This window comes from Ixodes scapularis, unplaced genomic scaffold (assembly GCF_016920785.2).
Source record: "Ixodes scapularis isolate PalLabHiFi unplaced genomic scaffold, ASM1692078v2 PGA_scaffold13__105_contigs__length_92229423, whole genome shotgun sequence".
NCBI lineage: Eukaryota > Metazoa > Arthropoda > Arachnida > Ixodida > Ixodidae > Ixodes > Ixodes scapularis.
Window position 1 is genome coordinate 234,307 of NW_024609839.1, and position 24,459 is coordinate 258,765.

Below are 24,459 nucleotides of genomic sequence, written 5' to 3' on the forward strand. Positions count from 1 at the left end.
ACTGATGAAAACTGCTGTTCAATATCAAAAAGTAACTTCGAAAGTCACTTCAAAGTAACTCGCTACGTTTTTAGAGTAGTTAGTAGTTTACTCAATTACTATTGCAAATGCGTAATTTCTACTCTACTCCAATTACTTTTGGCGCCGATACTTAGTAACTTACCTTAATTACCTTTTTTGAGTAATTTGTACATGTCTGGCTAGCGTGTTCACCCGATGCCGGCCCCACCGCAGATCCGTGCAGTACTGCAGAGCCTGCGGGAATGTCGGCCACAGTCAGGACCCCAGGCAGCACACCAGCGTTGGACCCCCATTGGCCCAATGTTGGCAAAAAATGGTTCCAATATTGGTCTGACGTTGGCATTTTCGAAAACGCCACCCGATCCAATGGCGGTCCAACATTGGTGCCAATGTTGGACCACTGGTTTGCCAACGTTCTAGCCCATGTTGGACCAACGTGGTTTGCGCATTTTTATCCAATATTGGCATAAGATGTTTCACCGTTGGCTGAACCAACATCGGCATCCAGCGCCTTACACACTGGGTCTTCCAATATTGGCTATTCCTATATTGGCATCCAGTCTAATACACTGGCTATTTTTTTGCATCCATTGGCTATGCCATTCTTGGATGCCATTTTTCACCCAGTGCTGCAACATTGCAGCACTGGGTGAAAAATGGCATCCAAGAATGGCATAGCCAATGGATACAAAAAATAGCCAGTGTATTAGACTGCATCAGAAAGAAAACAGTACTAGCTGTTTTCTTTCTGATAATACCAATCTAATAAATGCAGCAAATTTACTGTATGTGGACACTTTAGAAATCATTAAAGCATGCAAATGAATTATTCAAAACGTTTCAGAGTTCATAATTTATTTAAATCAAATAAAAATATAAAAAAAAATTGCGTAACCAGGGCGACCTAGGCAGGGTCAGCAGCAGGGTCAGCAGCAGGGTCAGCAGCAGGGTCAGCAGCAGGCTCTGCAGGAGGCTGGGCGGAGGGCTCGGCGGAGAGCTGGGCGGAAGGTTCGGCAATCATTGCCGCAAACCTCCTTTTTCTTCCACCGCCCCGGTCCACAGACCCGGGCAGCCACTTGCCGATGACGGCCAGGGCCGTCGTCCTATCCACGGCTTGCTTCTCGCAAATGGCATCTGCAAGCAGACACCTAACTTTCAAGACAAAATTGACAACTACTTCTAATTCGTCAGTTACAGCTTCAGAATTCAGCGACTCAACCCCAACGCAATTCTTAATATCAACTCTTTCAGTATTACAGATGTACCCAGCAAACTAGTGACTTCTCGCAGGGATTTTTTGTTCTCTCCGCTCGAGTGTATGTCCTGATTGTATACCCTTTTCTTCTGGATACTTCTTGCAGTGCTGCAAGATTGGAGCAGTAGCATTGCCACTGAATTATTCAAAGTCCACGCTAGGCTTAGTAGTCGCCGGGAGGTATATGCAGGACGAGATCTGCTCCTCTTCATTGTCTACTAGACCCCGATTCAAGTTGTCTAAAAATTGTGGCGGCATCAGTGGGACAATGTGAAAATACTGTGGTTATCACCACTGGAGTGGTACGCTGCGTGGCAGGCTCAAATAAACTTCGAGGCCACCCGACTGGAGTTTGCTTGCTTCTCTGCTGTCTGTAGTTATTTACTTACTTAAATCATGTTTTCAAAGGAATATTCTTCCACATGCAGAACGAGTTGTCATGAAATGGGTCCTGTTTATGCTTCAAAACAGCTCACTGACATTGATATGCTTGGTAGAAGAGCGTGTTGGTTTAAGTCATGGATGAAGAAAGAATAAACAATTAAAACAGGGACAACACAACCACATCTTTCAACTAGCAACAGACGAGTAAACTTTCAACAGCGAGCAGCCGACTATACCCAGTAGGAGTAGGGGAGAGAAGGAAAGATAAAACACGCGAGTTTTGCAAGTCAGGGGGTAGGGTTATCTCGAATTTTAAAAATTCAACTTCAGTTTTCGTCAGCAGGAGGGAAGGGTTGGACACATTGTTTTTTGCTGTGGTCATGGCGAATGATTCTATGATTTCCCTGCCAAATCTGCTGTCATGCCCCCCAAGGATTTTTGTGTCATCAAAGAGGGGATGACAACGCAAACACGAACGGGCATGTATGACTATGGGATGATAAGAATCTGGAGAGGCCTTAGAAACTTCGTTGTGATGTTCGCGGAGTCTGTGATTGGTGCATCTGCCGGTCTGTCCTATGTATTGATGGCCACAGCTCAAGGGGATGGAGTAAACTTTCTTCTCTTTGCATGGAATGAATTTCTTTTCGTGTTTGACGGTGCAGCCAATTGGAATCCGGTTGTTGTTCACTTGTTGACAGAGTTGTTTAAGACGCATGCGGCACGAGAAGACAATGGAAAGGATGGTTCGCGGGCCTGATCGCCAGTCACCAGCCACAAAAAAGAAAGCCCGATTCGCTGTCATTCCTTATGTACACAATTCAGCCCACCGGATAAAATCTCTTGCCTCAAAGTTCGACACGAATGTTGTCTTCTCGTGCCGCATGCGTCTTAAACTCTGTCAACAAGTGAACAACAACCGGATTCCGATTGGATGCACTGTCAAACACGAAAAGAAATTCATTCCATGCAAAGAGAAGAAAGTTTACTCCATCCCCTTGAGCTGTGGCCATCAATACATAGGACAGACCGGCAGATGCACAATCACAGACTCCGCGAACATCACAACGAAGTTTCTAATGCCTCTCCAGATTCTTATCGTCCCATAGTCATACATGCCCGTTCGTGTTTGCGTTGTCATCCCCTCTTTGATGACACAAAAATCCTTGGGGGGCATGACAGCAGATTTGGCAGGGAAATCATAGAATCATTCGCCATGACCACAGCAAAAAACAATGTGTCCAACCCTTCCCTCCTGCTGACGAAAACTGAAGTTGAATTTTTAAAATTCGAGATAACGCTACCACCCCGACTTGCAAAACTCGCGTGTTTTATCTTTCCTTCTCTCCCCTACTCCTACTGGGTATAGTCGGCTGCTCGCTGTTGAAAGTTTACTCGTCTGTTGCTAGTTGAAAGATGTGGTTGTGTTGTCCCTGTTTTAATTGTTTATTCTTTCTTCATCCATGACATTTATATAGGGTCATTTGTGGTGCCATTACATTAATATTGCTGGCCCAGTGACCAAGTTGTAAATAGCAGTAAGACTTTTTACTATAATGAAAAATAGCACACAAAGTGCAAGGTATGAGCTACGAGCACGAGTCACCAGGACACATGTTTGGTATAATGCCTGCAACCAGGGATGGGCAAAATACATGCAAATATGTATCGAAATACAAATACAAAATACTTCGTCAAAAATGTATTTAATTACAAATCTAATTACATTTTCAAAAAAGCATTTAAGTACAAGATACAAATACAACCAAATGTATTTGGTCTCCTCCAAATACTTTTCCAAATACATTCCTCAAAATTTGCGTTAGCGACTTCAGGGCACCTGCAACGGGTTTTTGGGTATCTCATTTTAATTTTGCATCGCACACTCGGGAGTTAATGTGCGAGGCTCTAGTAACGTAATAGAAATATAATCACAAAAAAAATGTAATCAGTTTGGACGTAATAGGTGAAAAAAGTACACAGCTTCAGCAGCTTTTTCTTTTTCGATTACATTTTGGTATAGACCGACAAAGAACCGAGACGACCAAGACGAGCAGCACTAGCTAGAGAATTTTTTATTGTTGCAACTCGTACCAGCAGTTACGAAAATCTGACAACCAGCGCATTTAGAATGTTCCAGGCAAAACTATGGATGGAAATCAGGCTGAAAAGCATCACAAGTTGTCACAGGCACTTATTTAGCGAGTCTGCATGTGCACGTCGATTTCGTCACTATTCTTGCCCTGGACTAGCACCGTAATCACAAAGTCACTAAGCGCTTGTGCTTGATTGAGAGACACTGCATTCGGTGCAGAACGTAGTTTTCTTCCTGCTCTGGATAGTGCCTTTAAAATAAAGCCGGAGGAGAAAAAAAAAAAAAAAAGCCCCGGCCATGGCCGAATAAAGGATGGAGACTATATATTACAACCACATGCATAAAAACAAGAATTGTAACTTCGGCAATAACATTTATTTAACGTAATAGAGGCAAGTGCCGCGGGCGCCCGGCGTGGCCGAATGCCCGCGGTGAGCAAGACGCGAACTGCCGCAGGACTGGGGCCCTAAACTCGTCGAACAGAAAGTTGGAGCCGAAAGTTCGCGGAGCGCGCTGATTGGACGCCGGCGGAAAAAGCGCGAAGTCATCGCCGGTATAGTCCAATCATATACAATCGGCGCGCTCCGTGAACTTTCGGCTCCAACTTTGTGTTTGACGAGTTTAGGGCCCCTGGTGTATGAAGAGATGAGCTTCTTGGCTTGTTGCCATTGGCGTTGAGATGAAGAAAGAGTAGCTTTGGACACGTCTTAGGATGAGCAAAATGAGTCGTGACAATAAATTTGAGGGATGTATTTTCGCCCACAAAATTGTATTTAATTACAATTGTATTTGAAATACCCACGTTTTAGTATTTAAATACACACGTCAAATACATTGCCCATTTTGTAATTAAATACAAATGCAAAATACACAAAGTATTTGAAATACGTATTTCAAGTACTTGTATTTTAAATACTGCCCATCCCTGCCTGCAACGAATCCAAGAAGAGGTTGGCACATAGCATATACAAAGCACGACGTGCCAGCGACCATTTTAATAAAAAAGATAGTCTTCGAACTAAGCCCTTATCCTGGAAAAAAAAAAGGGTCCGTGCCATAGCGAACTATTTTTTTGACACAAGATTGAGACACTCAAAACAGATGCATAATGCTTCGAGTCCACTATGTCATTGAATACTTAAGCTGTAATGACTATAGCAAAGCACACTGCCTGCCACTAGCAGTAAATGATGAATTAAGTTTGCAGATCAAAATTTAGAAATATATTACCAATTGGAACTCTGCACAGCTGCATGCTGTTAAATGGCCTCTTCTCCTTCCGCCCGTACAGTGAAAATAGGACTTGGACAGAGTGGCCCATTAAACCTTTCATGACGTTTGCTGTCGTTTCCAGCAGTGTTCTCTCTCCAATTCTGAGGAGCTGCTCCTTCTGCAAAACATGAAAAATGACAAAAGAAGCTAACATTAGTACATTAATCATACACCTTTGCATGTCTTCAAATCCATATCCCAGCACGGATTTTCCACAGGCCAGCACCCACATGTTGGTGGCTTCGGAAACCAAACGAAGTATGTGTCTTAAAACACAAGTTCCAAATAGACGATTTGCAATTTTCCCAAGCGCCCAGGTCCGCGCGCGAGGAATTGTGGGGAGAGGTTGTCCCTCGCCTGGCCACTGTGCCTTGAGATGGCATTGCCTTGTCTCCTCTTAATCCTGTGTTTTTCAAATCCATTACCTTTTTTATCTATTCCAGCGTATTTTTTATTGCTTGTGTTCCTATTCTCTTCTGCACGCAATATTTCTGTTATATATACAGTATTTGTGTCTTCGTTGCCTTTTTCGACGGGAGTGCCAACGGACAACACGCTGCTCGCGTGTCGTTACCCGGGTGAGTACTACCGTTGCTACAGATTCCTATCGCGCTGTTAACTGTTCATTTTGGTTCATTTAACCCGCGTACATGTCATAGGGGTAGGCAGAACTTTGAATCAACAATTGCGACGTTAGAGCCGCAAGTGTCTTGTAATACGCAGACGGGTTGGTGAACTGCAAAAGATGAATGGTCGTTTTTATGAGTTTTCCTATTAAAATATTTCAGTTGATAGTCAGCGCTTGTCCAGAGTGTTTCTTCATCGCCCGCGTCTGTTGTTCGCGCCGTGTCCCAAGATGTTGATTCAGAGCTCTGCCTACCCCTACGACATGTGCGCGGGTGTTCACAAACAGCTCCTCTCGACCGCACGCACGCAAGTCAAATGAACCAAAATGAACAGCTAACAACTCGATGGGAATCGGTAGCAACGGTAGAACTCACCCGGGGACGACGTGCGAAGCGGCGTGTTGTTCGTCGGCACTCCCGTCGAAAAAGGCAAAATAAAGACGTGAATACTATATATATACAAGTATCATGCCCAGAAGAGAATAGAAACACTTAAAAGCAATACCAAATACACTGGAATAGATAAAAATAGGTAATGGAATCGAAAAACAGAATTAAGAGGAGACAAGCGACAAGGTAATGCGATCTCAAGGCAGAGTGGCCAGGCGAGGGACAGCCTCTCCCACAATTCCCCGCGCGCGGGCCACGGCCCTTGAATGTTAGTAGTGGGCACTTGTTAGGAAATGGGGGCTTACTCGGTATTTTACAGTAGATACAACTTTGGCTGTAGCCACTGCAGCGCTAATGAAAACCTTGCAGAATCTCCAATCCGGAACATGTTAGTTGTGCAAAGCACATCATCGAAAACCAGGCTGAATGTCGAAATCCGGAACACACTCAGTCGCTCTCGGCGATTACAAGCACAGGATCGAAGCTGTCGAAGCGTGTGCTTCCATAGTTCCCGTGACATCCTGTCTTCACAATAAACGAGATTTGCGCATGCTTTCTTTCTTCTCAGCACATCCTCCACTTGCATTTTTGAGGGGGCCTGGCAATTCTGGGCTGCTGTCCGGCTTTCTTTTTATATGACGGCTTTGTTGCTGCACGCGGCATGCACCACTGTGGCATCCTGTTGCTTCCTTCGTATATTGTGGATGTGTTAAATGCGTACAGGAGAAAAACAACGTTTTTGAAGCTCAAGTTGGGGGTGCATTAATTATGCAAGTGCATTGAGTATGCAAGTAAATATGGTAGACTAGTACTGTAAATATGGTAGAGTACTGTCCACCAATCATTTGTCATTAAAAAAAAAATGCTTTCTTCCCCCATTCACTGCGCCTCAGTAGCTGCAATCTTGGTTTTAACCGCTTGGACAGACAAAGCGCCCATACCAAGTTTAAAAGGCAACTCCGCTTCATTTTTGATATTTAGAAAACTATGCAGCCCTCTTCAATATCATATAGGAAGACCTCATATCAAATATTACGATCTAATTCCGTCTATATATTTAATAAACTGGCCAGCGAACTTTCAAATAAGCTAAGTCGCCAAAATCTGCCAACTCTAGAGTGCGACGTGAGGCGCAATCGTCAGCGCAGTCAATACGACGGAGTTGGAGCACCCAACGATAAGCCACTACGTCAGAGGCATGTCTACGTCATTCTCACGTTTTGTTTGTTTTTACTTCTCGGAGCGAAATTGAACGATGACGTCATGAGTTTCTCCTCCCGGTGTTGGCTCGACGGCGTCCACGTGATCACTGTAACGCGGATGCACTAGTTTGAGCTGCCCGGCGCACTTATCAGTCTGTTTCTCTGCCTCCCCTTCTCCTCTTTCGTCTTCTCCCTCTCCCCCGGGCCGTCACCATCCACGCCATCCGAAGCGACCTGTCCACGTCGCGTGTCCTGTTCCTCGCCCCCACGAACGGCACAAGACCACGTGGTTCGACGTGACGTGGCCATGACTCTGATGACCCGCGGCCAATGTTGCCTGATGCAACCGAAGTTCCGGTTTCAGCTGATGTTTAAATTAAGATTACACAAATATTATTTCACATTTCGCAAATCCGAAGACGTAGAGCTGTTTAGTAGTGCTTTGTGAAATGGAATCACATGTAAGCCTAAATTTTTCGGAATTGAGCGGAGTTGCCCTTTAACCATTTCTTCAGCAGAAGAGGGGTGGGCGCTTCCTCAGTATTGTACAGTAGGTGTACAATTTAAAAATCAAAGATAGTGTGTAACAGCGCATAGCAATACAAGATAGGGATAGAGAGAATCAAGATGTTGTTATTACCAAGACTGTGGCTACAGCCTCGTCGTGAATGGCTGCCTCCGCTGCTTCCAGCTCCTCCAGGGTGCTGGCTGGCAGCCTCGGAAGTTCCCGTGGAAGAATCGCAGCCGTCGGGATCGGTGCAGCTTGCCCCGTTGGCACCTCTAGAGCTGCTATTTGGTCCGACAGCTGCTGGACATCCAGCCTCAGCTGCATAGTCTCGTGCTGCATCTCACGGTTCTGGTGGCGGAGTTCCACTAGCAGGTGGATGATCCGCAGCTGGGCACCTGAAACACAAGCAAATATTTCCTTGTGAGATGCCAGCGCTCAGTGCCCTTTGCCCACGAAAATATAAAAAGTAAAGCCCTGCCAAGCATGGTGCGACAATGCAGCGCAGCTAATACGAAAAAAAATGGGCTGCTGTAATTTTCGTATAAAGCACATCACAAGGGAGCTTCGGGGCAGCGCAGTGGACAATGGTCAAGTGGTCCAAACAGCAGAAATCAAGCACTGATTTAAGGGGGGACACGGCTCCTTGAAACGAAAGAAAAAATGAAAAAAAGAATCACATTTTTGAAACTATGTTTTTTAACATCTACAGGTATTTTCGCATCTTTTCTCTAAGTATTATCGCAAAATATGCCCTATTTATTTTGGAGTATTGATTTGAAGTATCTAAACGGAGATGCTTCCTCCCAAACAAGCAAAAAAATGGTACAATTTGACCGCCTTTAGCTCGAGAACAACGCGATAGAAGGGAGACATCTTGGTCTCATTTGAAAGCTCTGTTCCCGCTCTTTCTTCTCCCGCCATTCACGATGCTAGACGGCGATTGGCCGCTGAGAACGAAACACAAATAAAAAACTAAATCTTGCCACGCTGTTGGCTGTTTCGGATCATGTGTGCAAATGACGCTTTCTCATTGGCTGTTAGGGTTACGCAGCGTCTGCTCGTTGTTTCCGATCCGCCATCTTGTTTGATTCTCGTGCGCGTCTCCGACCATGCCGAGCACAACAACTCCACGGAAAAAGTTTCAAACGGCCCACAAGTTTGGAAAAAAACGGAAAAAAAAGGCCTGAGGAAGCTAATCCACGGCGCAGTTCAACTTCCCGCGAGCCTGAACGTCGACGACGAGGTGCGGGAGCCCGAACACGAAGATGACGCATCGACGGCGCCGTCGACATTGGTGACTTCAAGCGAGCGAGTGCGGCTCGACACTGTGATGCTCAGCGCTTCCGAGATCGACGAGAAAGAAAAAAAAGCAGAGGAAAAACTCAAAAAACTTTCGTCGACGCGGAAAGCTGCTCTGATGGCTGGCGTCTCGGGCGCCGATCAAGAAGCTCCCTAGAGTACAGAGGGTTCCATCGTCGTAAGCCTCGACGTTGTGAACGCGCTCCTTCAACTCGCGAAGTTTGTTGCGGCGATGTCCAACTCATAAAATGCGATCACGACTATGGACTTGCAGTAAATCTCCTGGTGGCTACTAAACCTCTACCTTGTAGATAGATGAAGAATTTTTGGAAAGTGCAGTAAAAATATGTACGAGAACGTTTTTCGCTGTTTTCTCGAAATGAACTTTTTGCGCAGTTTGTTATTTTGCGGAAGCCGTATCTCGGCCTGTACACAACCGATCTTCCTAATGTTTGGAGGTGGGCTAGTCGGTGATGCATTGTAAACTTAGAAATAAAACAGCGCAAACAAACACAAGGACAAGTAGAAGGAGGGACAGTATTTTTTGTTAGCACCTCGAATATATTGTAAAAAATAATTTATAAACTGAAAATTTCGAAATGCTGTAAAAACGTTATAAAAAATCATGGAGCCTTTATTTATACCTTATTGGATTCTATAGACCTTCTAGTTTACAGAGATATATTCCTTTTTGAGTTTCGTCATCATAATTTTTTGGAATCTCGCCCATAAAATGTTTAAATAAAAGAGTTAATTTTATCAAAACTAACCAAGCTATTTTGAAACAAAGTAAATATTTGTCATCAGAATGGGAAGATGATTATGCTCTATAAATTTCATTTGGGCTGGACCGTAAATAAGAAAAAACCTAAAGAAGCAGTGTTCCCCTTTAACTGAAAGGTCTCAAAGCCTTTACATGCATGCAGTTTTTCTACGATTCTTTTGAAGAGACGGACTTACATTTAGAGGTGCCGTAGGTTCAGTGACAAATATAAAATGAAATATTTTTATATAACAGAATTAAGGACTATAAAAATAAATGAAGCATAGTAAATTGCAATTTCAGCGGTTCATAGGCTGTTTACCGAAACATACAATAGCGATCAGCTTTTTAGCACCAGCTGCGAGATGTTCGTAGTCTCCGCATCCGGGTTAGTAGCTTGTTTTTGGAGACCTGATCCTGATACCGCCCCAAGTGCAGGCCCAACAAAATAAACTCCCCATTGTTAAACAAAAACTTAGATTGCAGGAGAGCTTTTTTTCTAAGTAGAATCAAAACGAAGCAGGCTTTTCTCTAGATCCCCAATAATTTGGGTGAGCTTTTCTCCCGGTTTTGTTTGAACACCACCCACTTGGTGATTTGCAAAGGGTGGTTCCATCAATCTTCTAGGAAGCACAGCCTTACTGTTTGCATTTCCTGGCAAAATTAAGCCTGAGCAAGGAAGAAGATGGTACAGTCAGCCAGGCACATAGCCAGGATTTTGTTTTGGGGGTGGCCCGCCCATGTCAAAATGCTGTATGGGGGAGGGGGGAGAGGAGGTCCCAGCAAAATGGAAAATTTCGGGGGGGGGGGGGAGGGGGGCCGGGCCGCTCCCTTGGATATGTGCCTGCAGTCAGCCCTTCTTACGTTACCTATATGACAGAACTGACTCAGCCTTCAACCAATGTAGGCCGTAACTGTTTAAGAATAAATGAAGACTCACGGGTTGCTCCATCATTCGCCTGGATCTGTGAAGGCTCTTCAACCCGCTGTGACTCCTGCTTCGATGCCGGAGCAGAATCACCAGGACCGTCACTTGAACAGGAGCTTGATGGGGCCTGTGGGGCTGAATAACAAGAAACATTAGCAGCAAGAAGTGCTAGCTGGGCACCCCCAATTCCTGTCACAACACTAATGATTACTGTTGTTTAGTGAATGCACAAGCACTACCTATGCTTCCATTACTGGAAGATTATGGAGGTTGTGGATTTTTTATAATGCCTAGCCCAAAACATACTTAAGAGAACAAGTGAAATATATATAGTGTATCCATGCTGCAAAGCCACAAATAAAAACAAGCATCTTTCCTCGTGGGCATGCTTTTTGGTGCGAAAAAAAGAAAGGGTTGAAATCACTCTAAAACAAGGTCCTGAGGTATGCTGCACTGCGTAGTTGCACAATAACAAACACGTCGACTTGAAGGTTAAAAAACAGACAGAAAAAAACATGACGTACATGTGAAGGTGCGGAATAAGAACTGCTTATTTTTTTCCCTTCCTTCTACCTAAAGGTTTGTCTGTGCCTTCACATGTATGTTGTACTCTTTTCTGTCTATCTTTTTCTAACCTTCTAGTCTATGTTAAAGTAACTACGCAGCAAAGCATACCTCCTGCACTTGTCACAGTTCGTTGACCCACCAATTGTTTAGAAGAAAAAGGTGTAACCTCTATATCTCGATCTCCGGTTGCTTCTCCCCAAGATTCAGAGTAAGCTAAATGAGAAGAGCACATCTTAAAGGACACATGCAAAGGAAAAAAACATTTTTTTAACAGCTTAATGAAAAAAGTATGTCGTAAAACAATATTACAACGAAGAAAAGAATTTGTAGAGCTATGCTTACGGCGCTATACGAATTTGTGGTTGGCAACCGCCGGCGGAAAAGTGGCCCCTCTATGTCACGTGACTGGCCTTTATTTATCACGTGGTGCTTGCGCTCTTTCGGAAGCTTCGTGTGGCGTCTAAAAGTTAACTTATTCATCTTTGTTTGAAGTATAACAAAAAAACTAAGATTAATAGGTAACTTTTAAAGTCCAAAGGAAACTCCTGACAAAGCGCAAGCAGACGTGATAGACCTGTGTGCCGGTCAGACGGCGGCCCTTGTGCTGCGGCGCCGACGGCAGCGTGGAGAAACACGTTGAAGCGGCGTCCGCACAACGCGCAACGTGCGGCGCCGACGCAGCACGGCGGGCCTACCACGTGACCAGCGGCGGCTCCCGATGGGCGCCAACTACAAACTCGTATAGCGTCGTAAATATAGCTCTAAAAATTTTTCTTTGTTGTAAAATCATTTCATGACATCCTTTTTCATTCTAAGCTGTTTAAAAAAATGCTTTTTTTCCTTTGCATGTGTCCTTTAAAGCAGGAACAATTTCGACAGTGAGATTGTTCACGTAGAGAGCTCAGCTGGGCTGCTAAAGCATATGATGCGTTTACGGGTCTAGGGCACAAGCAAAACTGATGAATAAGCTTCAGACTATGGCCATCACCTTGCAACCAAGATGAGGGATATTTTGGGCGTTAAAGGTTGTGCCCTTTCGAGGGGAGGGGACAGGGGGGCAACAGAAACCCTTGAGGTATGAATGTGAAGAACCCCCTTCATTCAAATGCGTTTAGTTGAAAATACTGAAGGCAAATATTATCGTAAAGAGCCCTTCAGTAAAACAGCACAATAAATATTTTTATTTATTACTTACATAGTACTGGTATCTGCAGACGGGGATGAGTCGCCTCTGCTCTCCTTTCTACCGGTACTGCATTGTCTAGGTAGTAAAATATATATGCCCATTAGAATACAGTTCATTATTTCCCACCATCTTTCTATAAAAAATTTAAACTCTGATCACCGGAAATCTCCGAGGACTCAATGGAACATGTGTGTATCCACTTGGTAAGCTTTTTCTCTGCTCTTTGGTAGGTGCCTGTAAGGAAAATTAAATTTAAGTGCCTCCTTTATAGAAACAAAAAAACCTGCTTCTTCATACAAACAAATTACAATGCGCTGCACTATAGATTTTCACCAACCCCATGCAACCAAGCTAAAAGCCAGTGGAAAATCGATACTTTCAAGAATCTACCCTCTAAGCTGGTATTATGTTACCAGCAGGAACTTGAAATTTTGGTGGGACCTGGACAGATTTTTTTAGCAACTTTGCTCTTATTTTGTTTTACTTTTGTATGAGCATGGTAGATATATAAGTCATTTTGAGCAAAGGACGCAATTGCTGCAGCAGTTCCATCGATGTAAAAGAGGTCTCCACTTACTATACATGAAGACTTAAGGCTGGCTGACACGGTTAATCGCGTTGAGTCCAACAGAGGGCGACTGCAATCGCTTGTGACACTTAAGATAGCGGGTTTGCGAGAACATGCCTATGGCAGCATTACCAATGCATTTGCCGTTTTAAAGGGGTACTGAAACGAAAATTGATGTTTAGCTACCGTATACCCGTGTAAGGACCGCACTATTTTCCCGATTTGAGGGCAAATTTTCAAAATGCAGCCTATACACAGATAAAAAAAAAAATCTGTATCCACATTTCAAAATGAACGTACATGAGCGCGCTCGGCTGCACTGGTCGGAAACGCCCCCACTGTGGTATCCGGACTCAATCGGCAGTCGGACTTAATTAGTTTACATACTGCACAATACACTTTTTTTCTTTTTTGCCGTATTTGATAGCATGCGCGACAACTTTCCGCTCGAATCGCGTATGACTGTTGAAGTGGTACTTGCGCATAGCTCTCAGATTGCGCGAAAATGCAGACAAATCAAGACACTTTGACATTAATCGAAGAACAAAAGGATACCTACCCAGAGCGTACAGTGGCGTTCGGAAACCCGAGTGCACGCACAAGCCCAGCCCACTGAATTCCCATTCCTCACGCTTGCCACGTAAACTGACATATCCTTTATCTTTTCTCAATGCCTTGCCGCAACATAAACGCATCTTGACAATGCGGCCGACCACGATCAAGGTCGACAGCCATTGTGCCATACGGTGATACAGATGAGTGGAGAGCAAATATCGGGGATGCGGACACGTGCCGCTATGTGCTCAGGCGGTGGCTAGCGCCACGTAGCCATATATGTTCATAGAAACGTGGTGTTACAGTCGGCGCGCCTCGAAAGCGAGGGGGTGCGGCCCATACACAAATAATTTCTGTAAATATTTTTTTTTTGCAATACTTTGTCCTATATACGGGGGTACGACTCTTACATGGGCGCAGCCCTTACGTGCAATTATACGGTATTTTGTTTAGAAACAAGCAAAATGCGATCCCTATTGTACGTAGATGACAATGGCACGATGGTATTTCTTGCGGGTCGATCTAATTTCCGTTCCCAACGCCAGAATCTTGCTGGCACTTGATGAGCGGCGGTCGGAGGGTGCAATGCAAGCTGGGATGTTCAGTGATATCCATGATGTCATAGCTCCGAGTATGGGCAAAGCTACATGGAGGCTGCCATGATAATCACGTTTGCCACATGGAGGCGTCAGCATGTTGCAACTCAGCCGTGTGAGATAACCAAAGCTCAAGAGAAATCGCAACCCAGCGAGAGCTCCGTGGCTCCGTCACCCAGCGGCACAGGCGAGATTGCAGCGAAGGACGAGTCAACCAGTCGAACCGTGTGTGTGTGCGTTGTGCACTGCGATCTGAACCACTTCTGTGGTGTGGTGTTCTCGTGATTTGTGTTGGTGTGCGACGTAACGTCCGTGTGCTCAATCAAGCGAGTCTGTGCAATGCAGCGCAAGGAGGGCTCTCTGAAGATGTGATAGGCCTAACGAACGTTGGACCCGCTTGTGCAGAGAGCTGAAAAAAGCCTAAAGTTCGAGGACGTGCGCAACGTAGACTAACTTGGAATTAAAGACAACCCCACACATATGCAAAGTGTTATCATGCGCGAGTCGTGCATATTGGCAGCTGTTCCCACTTTGATTGTGCCAGGACCGATTCCATAACCATGGCTCAATCGAACGAGTACCGAAACGACTACCTTGGTGCTAACGATGTCAGCGAGGACGAGGATCCTGCTCTCGTGACATGTTTTCGGAGAGGAGCTTTGACCTGCAGTCATACGTCAACGATCCCTCTGCTTCGTCTTCGTCCGACCTTCGACATGCTGATTGAACATGAGTGCCAGCCAAACACTGACGCGGCACTCGTGCCTAATCATAGTCCACGATCAACCTCAGTGTAGCTACGATCTGAAGCGGTGCAGGGACCTTGTCTATATATGTTCCATCTCTCAAGTTGTGTGCAGCAAAGCAAAAGCATGGGCATGAGGTAGTAGGTTGGTTCGCTGTGGCCAGCTCTACCGACTTTCTCTGCCAAGGTTTAAAAAAAATTGCGTTCAAGCCTAAGCCACCTAAAATGGGTAAGCCGCGCTTCCGCAGACTTCTTGGAAGTCGTTGCATCACATGATGCTTTTGCAGCATGTGATGCAACGACTTCCAACGAACCTTTTGAAGCAGCCACGAAGTGTTATTTGGTTACTGTTGAATTATTTTTAAAATTCCTTTTGGTGTTTTTTTGGACAAAATATAGGTCTTTGAGAGGTGATACCACTGCCTAGCGGACATGTAAACGATAAAATGACTGCTAGAATTTTGTTTCCGCATCCCTTTAAAATGCAGTGGGAAGCAGCTGCGTTTGTGTCTACATGCATTTTGAAAGAGTAGATCTGCCATCTCGCAGAGGCAATCTTGTTTTAAGCGTTGCAGATGGTTGCAGTCGCACTTAACGCTACTGTGTGAACCAGCCTTTACACATCAAGACACTAATTCGTATCTCCATTCGTATTCAGACATTAATTCATATCTCCATTGTTTCGAACCATAAACTTTGTTGTCTAATGTGAATCCCCTTAGAAGTGTAACAAATTCTCAAAATCACTAACTCTGTAATGTGTTAAGTTGTGATAATCTGGTGTCTCAATCCAAATGTCATGTACTTGGAAGTTCTGACCCCCTTTTGGAGAAATAAAACTTGTAATCGCAGTCATGCAGAGAAGGAGGGAGAGTACATGCACAAATTACTTACTCGAAGTTCCCAGTACATCAACTGGAAAGGGCTCCCACCCTTCCTCCACAGTGCCTGGTGAAGCCTCCTGCTTGGCCAGTGCCAGAGCATCCAGGCCTGCATCTTTTGATGGCCAGTGGCAGACCGCACGATTTTCCGACAGCCATGAAAGGGGCACGGCTGCCACACAGTCTTTTTCTTGTGGAAATTTCACCACCGCAAATTTTTTCATTCTGTACAGGGAAGAAGCAGTGAAGATAGGCGTCATGTTTACTAACTGCATATCCTGTTCCAGAGCTCCCCAAGGAGCAGCGCATGCACCACCTGTCACAAACAAATATGGACACAGGTTTGCAGTAACAAGTGGCCCTGCCATCAGGTTCTAAAATTTACTTTTTTTATTTTTGCAGCTATTCTAATGAAAATCACTGTGCATATGTGCTTCTTGTTTCTCAATATAAATATGAAATCAGTCTTAAAATATCTTAAGTAGTTCTCAAGTTATTAAAAATAGCGTTGCCTAATTTGGTAATTTCTTACGAGTCGTTAAGGCCATTTCCAACAAAAAATATTTTTTTTTATTAATGTAGATGCATAGCTAAAGGTCTGCCATGCATTATAAAGCTATTTAAATTTTCACAAAATGAAAATATTATATAAAAATTGGCTAATTATGCCAATTATGACATTAACGAGGTAACATTATTTATCATAAATTTTTTTTAACTCTAGACTAAAAAAATAGCTTTACTCCGTAGTCCAGTGCTTTCTGAATAAAACAGTATCAAAGTTTCCAGAATGCTGCGATAAAAACCTAATGAAAAAACCTGTAAGGCTAAGCATGCTGACAAAAAACACGAAGATGAGAAAATCGAAGTTAAAGTTTTGATATTGAACATAGAAAATTGTGTGAAGAATGATAAACAATAAATCAAGGTGAAGTGTAAGTCTTCCTGAACAACTCGACATAAAAAATGACGTAATCCATTCATCGTAACATTAGGAAAAAATATGATAAAACTAAAGAATTAGTGAAATGTTATAAAATCACACTGGGAGGAAGTGCGGCACAATATTTTATTGTTTATTGGTATGTCAGTGATGTTTCGCATAGGCATGCAGTTTACTATGCTGATTCCATAACTGCTATCAGATTTCAGATATCTCTTCTTTTTCAAAAGTTATCAACAATATAAAATATTAATTAGCTAATTTGAGCATGGGTTTAAAAAAAAAACCTATTAAAATTTTAATGCAAAAAAGGTATCACTTGCTTCCTAAAGAAATACCATACAAGCAAAGCTATTTTTGTTTCTTTAGCACAATATAATCATGTAAAAGAATTAAAGTGAACAGAAGTCATATAATAGAGGCTATAAGAATGTCTAATAATGAAATGCCAGTTCTATATACCTAAATATCATATAAAAGTTGCTTTAGCTTGCAGCCTAGTTCATTCCAAAGAAAATTGTACAGAGTTTATGAAAATCGGTTGAGCGCAAGTTAATCAAAAGCCTATGCTGAAAAAAAAAAAAAAAAAAACAAAGCTGGGGTAATAGACTTCGAAATTTGGATATGCATAAGTAACAATGTTTTGATGGGATGCCTTTGGTTAGAATTGCATACTAAAAAAGAGACACGGGTAGGGAAAGCAGCCTCATATGCAACAATTGGTTAGCCCTGAGGGCTTTTTATTTTGTTGTTTTTTCCCCCTAGGCATCGGCGAAGTTGTCGAATACGAACTTGATCCAGTCGCTTCCACCAGCGGTAGAGAGACTTGCGCATCGGCGAAGCGGAATGTTTTTGTCAATGCGGAGGTCTAGGCACGTCTCCTCTTTCTGTTTAGTCTCTGCGTGTTAAGTTTCAAACCGGCGTCCCCAACCATCGAAGTGCGCAGAACGAAACAAAGAACAACGGCGCAGAAAGGAAAAAGCAAAGCCAAACAAAGAGGAGGCATCAAAATAATTACACGAACCATGCGAGGAAGACAGGGAACCTACTAAATACTAGGAAGCACAAGAAAACACTGAAAATATTGATAGAGAAAGTGGAGAAATCCGAATGTAACGTGCGCCTCGAACGGCGAAGCGAGGGAAAGCAGACGACGCGGGAGCCCGCGGAGCGACTTGGACGTCGCGCCGGGGAAGCCAGGAGAGGAAGCGCGCGTCTTGGCCAATGAGAGAGCTGCGCCTCGGAGGAGCGCGCGCTTTGCCCAATCAGCGCCTTTCTAGCGCTGGTGACGGCCTTTCGTCCGGCATCGATGACGCCACGGCTTTGAAGGGTACGCCGCTTTGGAGCGCGGGAAAAATAAGCGCGGGAAACCAGCTTTCGAACAAGACCAAGATGGCTGCAATCGGTTGAGCCGTTGCAGAGCTCAGACGGCTTGAACTTTATTGACATTTCAGAATTTAGGCTTCAAGTCGGGTCTGTCAACGCTTACAAATTGTCATTATTTTCCTATTTAGAGATTGAATTGAGCATTTATATTTTGTGAGGACAAACTCTGGACTATATAGACCTCAAAATCGTGAATTTTGAAGAATGGCAAGTTTTGCGATTTTTTGGATATTTGAAGACCCGCGTCTCCCCTTAAGCGCGACCTCGTCGCACAAGTTAAAACATTGGCTGTACAAAATCCCGTGCAGAGGAGCAACTGTCAAAGCCTGGAGCCATTCGGGGCCGCGCCTATATTGCTCCGACCCTAAAACACGGCGCGGCTTTCCGCTCGTTGAAACGCACGAGGTAAGGCTTAACCAAAAGTGTAAACCTGCAACATATTAAGAACTATTGTTGAAACGCACGAGGTAACGCTTAACCCAAAGTGTAAACATGCAACATATTAAAAATTATGTGCATACTCACGCAGATGACGGGTCGCAGCGTGAACGTCGAAAACGTAGCAAGGAACACGGTCGAAAACAAAGCAGGGAAAACGTTTGACAGCTCCCTGACAAGGACACACAGAAACACAACGGCCCTCACATCCGGGATCCGGGATGTGTTCTGGCCCGTACTCGACCACAGCGCCACCTTTGCACTAAAACACAAAATTTTATTATTGTAAAATCAAAACATTTCTTAATGAAAACGTTATTTGGAGCAATAAAACATTACTAAAATACGAAATATGCAGTCGTAATTAACCGTAAGTTTGAACACGTTATGGGTGGGTGCTGTCTGGGCACTTGCTCGGCACGCTGGGTACTGCGCCAGGAACTCTGGAACTCGTTCTGAAATGGTGTGTTTCAAGCAGTTTCACGCGTTTAACTAATATATATATATATATATTTTGTTTTGTTTTTTTTTTCGTTTCTGGATTTCCGCCTTATGAAGTAATTTGTTTAATTGAGAAGCCGTCTCAGACATGGAGTAGATAAAATCGTTCTGGGTTGGCGTGCGGGAGAGTGGTATAGAAAGGACTGTGCCAATAAAATTAGTAGCTGCGTTTGAGACGTCCCGTGCATTATTCCCTTTTTCGTCCGCCCCCTCCGGCTTCCAAAAATGTAAAATAAAATCGTTTTCGTTTTTTTTTTTTTTTAACATATACAGTCAGTTTCATTACAGATCCGAATCCAATCCACAATCCAGCGTCTGCTAATCTGTTGCGCTAAAGTCCACCGCCTGCGCTGAACCATCCGTATGCCCGCTCCGTTGTATTTGCCGTAGTGTTAATTTTCTTATTTAATCTCTGCTTCACGTCTTTCGGTATGTTCTCGAAATATAAAAAATATCGAACCGTCAAGGAGGAGTACGACGAGATCCTTGCGGAGCTTGGCGTCTCGCAACAAACCGTGCCTCCACTTCCGCCACCGAAGTGCCCGAGCAACAAAAGACCACGAATTGATACCTTCACGAACGACGCTTGCGCCAGTGGCAGCGGACCAGCCACTTTTTCAGGCATTGTTGATTGTGACGAAGGCACCTCGGAACAGCCTACGGAGAACGACCCAGGTAGCAACAATGAAACTGCGCAGGCCATGTCAAGTGACGAGAGCTCTGGAGAGAGCGAGACAAATGAAGACGGGGAGCAGCGCTCGACCACTGACTCCTCAGACACCTCCACTCAGTCCTCCGGAGACTCGGACCAAGAGGGAAGATGTTCTTATTTCGCTGGACCTTGCAATGATAGACCTCCAGAGCAAGAACTTTCTGCAAGCGAGGAGTTCGCCTTGATCGCCGGCAGGCACAACATGACCCACGCCAACATAAACGAGGTACTAGATTTTTGCCGTCGCCGAGGAATTCCCGACCTTCCAAAAGATGCCCGCACAGTTATGCGGACCGAACGCAAAGCGAAGCTAGATAGCGATCGTTCCTTTGCGCACTTTGGCCTCGAGGTAGGCATACGTCAAGCTTTGGGGACCGCACCTGTTCCACGCGAGCTGAAGCTCCACGGCAACATTGATGGGCTGCCGTTATACAAAAGTAGCCAGGTTGGCCTCTGGCCAATATTGTGCCGCATAACAAACATCAAGGCGTCTGCACCATTTATGGTGAGTGTCTACTGTGGCAAAGGGAAGCCGCCGAGCCTCCAAGACTACCTTCATCCGTTCCTAGAAGAAGTCTCTCACCTCACCTCTAATGGGATGGTGATCAAGGGCATCCACGTTGACGTCAGTCTAACAGCGATGGTGTGCGATGCTCCTGCCCGAAGTTTTGTCAAAGCCGTAATTGGACATACAGGCTACCATGCTTGTGAACGGTGCATCCAGAAAGGCCAACACACTGATAGACGGGTGACATTTCCAGACTTGTATGCACCAGAGCGAACAAACGCATCATTCCGGGCCCAGGACGATGAGCACCACCACACTGGCCTGTCTCCGTTTTTGACGCTCAATGTAGACATGGTGTCACTATTCCCGACGGAGTATATGCACCTCATATGCTTAGGCGTCATGCGCCGACTTCTCCGCAATTGGGTCTGCCAGGGACACAAGACGAGGTTGAGCAGAGAGCAACGAAACCGCCTCAACGAAGGACTGCGACAGTCAGCCATGTCCTTTCCATCGTGTTTCCAGAGGAAGCCGAGAGGCACAGAAGAACTGGACCGCTGGAAGGCAACTGAGTTTAGGACCTTTCTGCTCTATGTAGGGCCAGTGCTTCTGAGGTCTTTGCTGCCAAATAAGCAGTATGAGCATTTCCTGATGTTCCATGTGGCAGTGAAAATACTTACATCACCAGAACACCACACAACCTACAGCAGATTTGCCCGGGACTTGCTCAGATACTTCGTACAAGAGTTTGGTGGTCTTTACGGAGAGAAACAGCTTGTTTATAATGTTCACAGCCTCATCCACCTTGCCGACCAGTGCCTGGATCATGGCCCTCTAGATGAGTTTAGTGCTTTCCCATTCGAAAGCTACCTGGGGAAGATAAAGAAGAAGCTTCGATCCCCCCGTGAGCCACTTGCACAGCTTAGCAGGAGGTTGTCTGAAGTCCGAGACGTTTCCCACATGCTAACGAAAGAAGTGCAGAAGTCTGTCAAGCCAGGGGACGTCTTCATGCTGAACAAGTCACCTGTTGTCGTCCTTGAGATCCTTCAAGACAGTTTCAAGGGAGGCATCTTGCCAAATGCAAGAGACTTCTTCAAGGTTCCCATGAAGTCATCGGAGCTTGGCGTCTGGAGGTGTGATACCTTTAGACAGGGGACCAAGGTCTGGCCTCTTTCGGATATCCTGGAGGGAGTACAATGCGTGATGCTCAAGTACAAGGAAGGACATGTCATATTACCGCTTCTTCACCTGAACTGATATTTAGGTGAAGCCACTGGGTCACTGGGACGTTTGCTAGAATATTCATGTGCCAAGAACAAGGTTAAGTTTTCTTCGTGGCAAACTTTTGCTCTGCAAACTATTGTGTGATTTGCTGTGTGTTGTGTGCAGTGTCCTTGCAGACGCTTGAAGAGCCCTTGCTGTGGCGGGATGTTGCCTTCGCCTACGACTTTTTCTTCACTTGTGTATGTTGTTATCTGGTTCATACCCTGCCTGTGGTGTCCGTGCAGAGGTCTGGAAAGTGCTAGCTGCAGTGTGTTGTTTCTTTCGTCTAGAACATTTGCTCCGCTCATGCAGGCTGCGAAGTGGCTCATACTTTGTGTACGGTGTCCATGCAGACGTTTGAAAAGTGCTAGCTGCGGCGGAACGTTTCTTTCATACGTAACTTTTTTTTACAAACACTCGTGCAGGTTGTTACTTGTTACGTGGGCTTCCACTCTAGATGTGTTGGGAGCTTCAACCGCTGTTGAAGGTTTTCGTCGAGATAGATAGGGTTGCTCTGCATGCTCCCATGCAGCTTGCTGCGTCTTCTCTCTTTGATGTCTACACTTTTTCAAATGGAAAACAATGCAAAACGTCCCTTTTTTGGGCAATAAAATGTCTTATCTGGAGATGGCACCTTGCATTTAGTGCCCTCTATGCCACCAATGTCTTTGTTTTTTTTTCTTTGTGATATGAAGGTTTTATGGAGATATTGGAAGCTCTTCTAGGTGCTATCAAGTCAAATTTTTTTGCTTACTTAATTCTTTCTAGCACCCTTTTCTGTGGCATCTTCAATAGCGTTACACTGTCTCCAAAACCCGAGAAAACGAATTGACAGCACCATGGTGCTGTCAATCAATCAAACGGCCGCGAGCAACTCCGAGATCATTTTTTGTAAATTTTGACATTTTTCGTGTTGCCCAAATATTTCCTGTCGAACAGCCGCAGGGGTTTTACCACTTCGATAGAAGTTTAAGCACATTATTGAGTCTTTCTAATATTTCTTCTGGAGGGAAGCCTACTTAATGTAGAACGATGATAAGAAAGTCCACTTTAGGATTTACTGATCGTGATTCTCTGTCTGTTGTGTTCATGAGGTCAGTATGAAGCTAGCAATTATGTCGTTGCACGGAGCAAAACAGGCAAAAGCTAATCGGTTTTGTCTATGGACGAAATCCGTCTAAGCCTTTTTCTCCTGCTACAAGATTGGCCAAATGGATCTAACCCACTTTAAATAAATCTCAAAAATCACTCGCGTGCGCTCCGACAGTGCAATTTGCCATGAAGGTACACTGTTAGCAAGTCCCGTGTGTTTGGCGAATATTTTGGGGTGAAATACACGTTATTTACACATACTAGCATAAATTTACATGTTGCGTAGTGGATAATTTGTTCAAAAATTATGGGAGAATGTAAAAAATGTGTTTTGGTGCGGTCTTACACACATAACCGTGTAGCCAACCTCAGAAACACTCGTGCACTAAAAAAGTCCTGTAAGCATTTGACCTCTGTCGGTTTTGAGCAGCAAGTAGTGTGGATGGCTGCAGCTAGGTCCCCTGAGCACATTCGTGTTGCAGTTGCTGAGTGCCTTCTGGCAAAGCACCGTCTCAAAGAGAACAGTAGGAGCCAGCAGGTTAGACAGAAAGAAAAAGTTTTTGTGATACTGTATATTCACCGAATGTCGCACAATTTGAAGAAAATAGCAATGTGGTCAAACACAGAAGGTAAGTGTTTTCCACGCCCAATAAGCTCATGAACCTATGCAAACTAACAAAGCCTGACGTGCCTGCCAAACACGGATGCAAAAAGAAGCACCGAACAAAAATGTCGACTGCACAGATTGCGTGGTGTCTTGCATTCTCCTGTCCTGTGGCAAGTATTACGTCGAGCAGATGGGGTGCTGCATCAATGACTGGCTTCACGAACGCTGTGACAATGTGCAAAAACAAAGTGGCTTTCTTGATATACACTGCAGGGCATGTGGTTGTCCCCCAATGTTGGATTAGTGCGTTAAAATTGGAAAACGCAAGGCTACGATAACACGTGAGATTGTAGAAGCCGAACGCATTGATTACTTAGGCGATGCATGCGTCGCTACAGCGCTTTCTGAGAAGAAACTTGCTTTCCTGAGAGCGAGATAATGCTGTTCCTTACGCGTGCTCTGTAATTGTTGTTTTGTGACGATGGTACAAATACCGGAACATACATTTCAATAAAAATCAGTTGGATGTTGCGCCTCATTCGTGTCCTGTCCTCCCTTCGTCCTCGTCTTTGCTGCACTAGCACAAATTTTATAAAATGCCCTGTCTCCACTTTTGTTGCACGAAAAGGCATGGGATCAAAATGACAAACATAATGTGCAATGATTCAGTGGAGATTTGGGGTGCTCTGGCCAGCATAACTTCATTTGACTGCAGCGCTACTGCTGTTCAGCGAATAGCACTATAGTGCTACTTACAGAAGAGCAGTGGCCACCAGCTGTTTTCGGTAGCGTCAATGCTGCCGCCATCGCAGCCTGGTTTTGCTGTCCAAGTCATATCTCAGTTCTCCTCCCTACAGTCTCAGTAGCTAGCCAGATCCGTCCCATGTCAGGACAAATACTGCCTACTACAAACAGAGGAGTCAGAAGTAATTTGGTCGTTCGGTTCAGCTGTGTGAGAGAACACAACCAAATCCATGAACGATGCTGGGCGATATTTCTCAGGGATGTTGTGAAGAGAATCTCCTCGCCGTGCTTTGTAGGTGGTACAATCCTAGTCAATGTGTCGTACACCCTTTTGCCAATGCCGTTCGTTTTTATCGAGTTTCTGCAGCAGGGTCACCAACATTAGGAGAGCAAGACGGCTGGAGAAGCCCGACTCCTCAACTCG

General features: G+C 44.6%; 2 protein-coding genes across 6 annotated transcripts; one reads left to right on the plus strand and one right to left on the minus strand.

Annotated features, from left to right (window-relative positions):
* Positions 1-862: 862 nt before the first annotated feature.
* LOC115311724 lies at positions 863-18,795 on the minus strand. 5 transcript variants are annotated; one of them, XM_042289721.1, is made up of 8 exons: positions 18,696-18,795; positions 15,855-16,066; positions 12,656-12,730; positions 12,506-12,571; positions 10,756-10,878; positions 7,886-8,148; positions 4,986-5,145; positions 863-1,155 (listed from the first exon to the last, which is right to left on the minus strand). In XM_042289721.1, the coding sequence occupies exons 2-8, from the start codon at positions 16,063-16,065 to the stop codon at positions 926-928; spliced, it is 1,128 nt and encodes a 375-aa protein (XP_042145655.1). In that variant the 5' UTR covers position 16,066; positions 18,696-18,795; the 3' UTR covers positions 863-925. The 5 variants fall into 5 exon arrangements, with proteins under 5 accessions (XP_042145655.1, XP_042145654.1, XP_040068446.3 ...); XM_042289720.1 differs by lacking the exon at positions 18,696-18,795 and having other exon boundaries at positions 15,855-16,367; XM_040212512.3 differs by lacking the exons at positions 7,886-8,148; positions 10,756-10,878; positions 12,506-12,571; positions 12,656-12,730.
* A 714-nt stretch (positions 18,796-19,509) lies between these two features.
* Positions 19,510-21,623, plus strand: LOC121835478. The gene has a single exon (XM_042289724.1). It carries the CDS (start codon positions 19,541-19,543, stop codon positions 21,584-21,586), a length of 2,046 nt encoding a protein of 681 aa, XP_042145658.1. The 5' UTR covers positions 19,510-19,540; the 3' UTR covers positions 21,587-21,623.
* The last annotated feature ends 2,836 nt before the right edge of the window (positions 21,624-24,459 follow it).

Bases quoted from the DNA above. Each gene is read 5' to 3' on its own strand.
- LOC121835478 (XM_042289724.1), top strand. From the start codon at position 19,541: ATGTTCTCGAAATATAAAAAATATCGAACCGTCAAGGAGGAGTACGAC.
- LOC115311724 (XM_042289720.1), bottom strand. From the start codon at position 16,209: ATGGCAGGGCCACTTGTTACTGCAAACCTGTGTCCATATTTGTTTGTG. The intron at 12,731-15,854 runs GTAAGTAATTTG...TTTTCCTTACAG, and splicing joins TGATGTACTGGGAACTTCGA to GCACCTACCAAAGAGCAGAG. The intron at 10,879-12,505 runs GTAAGTAATAAA...CTTGTTATTCAG, and splicing joins TCTGCAGATACCAGTACTAT to CCCCACAGGCCCCATCAAGC.